The 3,858-nt window shown below is 38.1% G+C and overlaps 1 protein-coding gene across 1 annotated transcript; it reads left to right on the top strand.

Moving 5' to 3' along the window:
• The first annotated feature begins 166 nt into the window (after positions 1 to 166).
• Positions 167 to 1,999, top strand: nxnl2 (nucleoredoxin like 2). The gene is made up of 2 exons (XM_014029230.1): positions 167 to 753; positions 1,451 to 1,999. The coding sequence occupies exons 1-2, from the start codon at positions 455 to 457 to the stop codon at positions 1,617 to 1,619; spliced, it is 468 nt and encodes a 155-aa protein (XP_013884684.1). The 5' UTR covers positions 167 to 454; the 3' UTR covers positions 1,620 to 1,999.
• The last annotated feature ends 1,859 nt before the right edge of the window (positions 2,000 to 3,858 follow it).

Below are 3,858 nucleotides of genomic sequence, written 5' to 3'. Positions count from 1 at the left end.
TAATATAATATAATATAATATAATATAATAAAGTTTAAATTTCACTGAGTTAATTTAAGCCTAGTCATATCCCTGACTTGAATTTGTAGTGTGTTTGTAGTTTTCTAGAAGCTACTTTTTTGACCGGAAAAGCGGTACTGCGCATGCGTGAGCTCTGACTGCACGCAGTTGTTGACAGTAACTAGAGCAACAACGCAATGAAAGCCCACGTGCACCTGCACGGCTCTCGTCCTCTCATTGGTCAGCAGGTGATTACCAGGATTGGCTGTAAGGAGATTTAGCTAATTTAGCTTTAGCTAAGAGGTGAAACGGGAAGCGTTCCTCTGAGACTCGACGACGGCGACGCTCGCAGTCAACAAAACGGAGCAAGTATGAGCTAACGGGGACACCCAAGGCTTTAGAAACCTCCGTGACTCGGTGTTGGGGGGCGATCAAAGAGGGAGTTGTGGCAGACATGGTGGAGGTGTTTTCCGGCCGGACACTTCTGAACAAAGACGGTGACTTCGTCGACCCGGAGGAGGCGCTGAGGAACAAAGTGGTGGGCATTTACTTCTCTGCCGGATGGTGTCTTCCGTGCCAGGACTTCACCCCGGTCCTGTGTGACTTCTACACGGAGCTGGTGGATGAGAGCGACCCTGCTCAGTTTGAGATAGTATTCGTCTCCTCGGACAAGTCTCCCGACGACATGGTGGAATATTATCACGACATGCACGGAGACTGGCTGGCTTTACCCTGGACGGATGAATACAAGCAGTAAGAGGCACATTATTAAGTGCTTCAGTTCGGTGCCACTAAATAATTGGGTTAAATTAAAGCAGTCTACACAGATTAATGGGCTGTGCAGGATTGTGTGGGGTCACCCTGTCAGGGATTAGGATTAAACGCAAAACAGACCTGTGTAAATCTTTGTCTTGTTTTACTTTATGTTGCTTGTTCATCTTTTATTTCTTTGTATTTTAAAGTGATATCAGTTCCCTATTTGTGTTGTAGATGAGCATAACAGTTCAACTACATAAAACCAATTATTATTATATATTTCATGTACATTTTATTTTATTATTTATGTTTTCTTAATTTTTTTAAATTTCATTGAGGTGCAGCTCTGACTAAATGTCTTATTACAAAGTGTTATGGTTCAATTTTTAAGCTAAACTAACTTCAATGTCCCAGCTTTTAAAGAATTTGAGTTATATGTTCAATATGTATTATTTAGTAATTCTCAAAGGAATTAAACATGATCAGAAAATATTAAAGCAGCTGCATGAACTGCTGGTTTCATTAGTCGAACATTTAACTTAAATCTGACAGACAAAATAGTCATCAATACAAGTAATTCAGTAAACAAACAGCATTCAAATGTTGCACTGTAGCTGGTTAAGATTTAAAAAAATTAATTCGTGTTTTTTTTTTTTTTTGCAAATCACCTTGTTTTTCCCTCTTCTCTTTCCAGTGAGTTGAAGCAGCGCTACAACGTCACAGCCGTTCCCAGACTTGTGATCGTGAAGGAGAATGGCGACGTAATCACCGACAAGGGCAGGAAGCAGATCCGAGAGCGAGGCCTGGCTTGCTTCAGGTCCTGGCTGGATGCTGCGGAGATCTTCCAGAACTTTAAGGGTTAGAGGAAAAGTCAAAACGAAACTCGAGAGTCGAACAAAGCCTGTAAAAATGTTTCTGCTCTCAGTTGCCAGAAGTAAAGATAAAATAACCGAACAAACAAAAGGTTTGTTTTAAATACTAAATTATCTTTATTTTTGATCAAAATTAAACATAAAAAAGTAAACTGTACTTTATTTTTGCTGCTTTCAAGTCATAATGTGATAACAGCTTTGGAAAAAACATTGCTTTAATTGCACATCTTTATCAAACATCCTATGCATTTAAGATAAATCTCAGGCTTATCCATTAGGGAAATTATGTCTTTAGCTGTTCAGTTTATTTTAAATAACACTGTTTTTTAAAGCTTCTGCTTATTCCCTTTTATTAAAGACATTTTTCTGGCTTTAAATCGTACCTTTTGTATATAATCTTCAAAAAACAAAACAAGTTGTAGCTCTATTCAGAGCTGCCTTTTTTATGAGTTAGTAATAAAGATGAACAACATGTGAGTTTGGGTGGATTTATGTTGTGTTTATCAATCAGACCAGGTTAAGACAAAAACACATTCTCTCTTGTCTCATTAAGAGGCAGAAATCCCTCAGGAAGGTTTTATTTTTCCGGCATGCTGGCACTTTCACATCTCTGAATCCTAATTGTCTCTTCTCCCTGTGGGTGCTGACTCTGCTGCCATCACTTTGTGCAATCAACATCTAATCAGAGCGGTGGCTTTATGACACTCCGCTGGTCTCTGCAGGTTTGTTTGCTTTAAGAAAAACTCCTCAAAGAATTCAACCCAGCTAATTGTTGTGTTCAGGGTGAAACTCGGCAGTGGACGGTGCTTTGCAGAGGGAGCTTTCTTAGATCTTGCCAGCTAAAATGATGTAACTTGACGTAAAATGAAGCTCCAGACTACAAATTGGCTTGTTGAGAAGATGGCTGAGAAACCCGCAGACATCTGCTGCACTTCAAAGTGAACGTTGGGGTTATGACATCCAGTTTAGTTTGCATCATTATTTCCCAGAGTTAGAGCTGGTCAAGTTGCAGTTTCGCTTCATGCCACAAGAGGTCACTGTGGTGTCATGTTTATGAAAGCAGTAACTAAACTGGATTAAATATAAATTACAGTTTAGCTTTTAACGGTATCGAATTTAGTTAAATATTTACTAATATATCACATTTTAGTATTAACTGAGGGTTTTTAAGTTAGGGAGAAAGAAAGTGATGACAATGGAATGAACATGCATAAAATTGAATACATTTGTTATATGGTTTATGTAAAGTCTTATTCCAAATTGGGAACGATCTGTTTACAACTAAAGGAAAGCCCCACTGCACTGTGCATGTGATAGGCAAATTTTGTGTTTAATAATTGGAGTGGTGCCCAAAAAGGCTTTTGAGGACTTTCCCCACCTTAGTTCTGATTCAAAAACCAGTGCTGTAACTCCTTAAAAATATTGCATCATTTTTTTACAAGTGAAGATATGCTTTAAATTACACAACTGAACAAACTGAGTCAAACTAAAAGTCTTTCTAGTTTACACAACTCAGTTTTTCTTTAAACTCTACTGTTGTTTTCAAGTTGGGCCATTTGACAAAAGACTCAAACCCCATACCATGACACTCCCACCTCTATGCTTCACAGTTAAACTCTCCATTTACTATCTGACACATTCATGATGGCATGATGGGCCAAAACATAAGAAAGGGCTTCCGATATTTGAAAGTTTCTATTTGTGGTATTTGCTAAAGTTTTTAATTTAACTTTCCTGATGAAACAAATGTTTTTTTTTTCAGTAATATTATGTCATGGTTTTGTGATTTCACTCTTTTATGAGAAGCATTTTGAGCTAACAAGAAATCCTAAATATCTCCATTTTCCCCACAATAACCCTTCAGGTAGTTTCGACTTCACATTTAGACTCGGTGTTGGCTTTTTACAAATGAAAGGCTGTAGTGTTTCCTGCTGCTGTGCCCAAGTCTTGAGCTATTCTGCTAACAAGGCTGTCTTTATGTGAGAGCAGGAAAGGCAGGAGGGAGCTGGAAGGGCAGTGGGGACCGGGACCTGACTGACTCTTTACCAGCCAAGTTCAGCATTTAAACAAAGACAACTTCCGGTAAAAACGTTCAAAATAAGATTCAGGTGTGTTCCAAATTGTTTTAAAGCAGTCTAAAAAGTGACAGACATAAATGCAGTTATTTTTATTGCGAATAAATATGTTTGTATTTAAAAATGAGAATCATTATGTCATTATTTTCACTAAA

This window comes from Austrofundulus limnaeus, unplaced genomic scaffold, assembly GCF_001266775.1.
Source record: "Austrofundulus limnaeus strain Quisiro unplaced genomic scaffold, Austrofundulus_limnaeus-1.0 Scaffold871, whole genome shotgun sequence".
Taxonomy (NCBI): domain Eukaryota; kingdom Metazoa; phylum Chordata; class Actinopteri; order Cyprinodontiformes; family Rivulidae; genus Austrofundulus; species Austrofundulus limnaeus.
This window is presented reverse-complemented; position numbering and strand designations above follow the sequence as displayed.

What these genes read in the sequence shown, in the direction of transcription:
- nxnl2 (XM_014029230.1), top strand. Translation starts at nt 455, where the DNA reads ATGGTGGAGGTGTTTTCCGGCCGGACACTTCTGAACAAAGACGGTGAC. An exon ending in TGGACGGATGAATACAAGCA is followed by an intron (nt 754 to 1,450) that starts GTAAGAGGCACA and finishes TTCTCTTTCCAG; the next exon opens with TGAGTTGAAGCAGCGCTACA.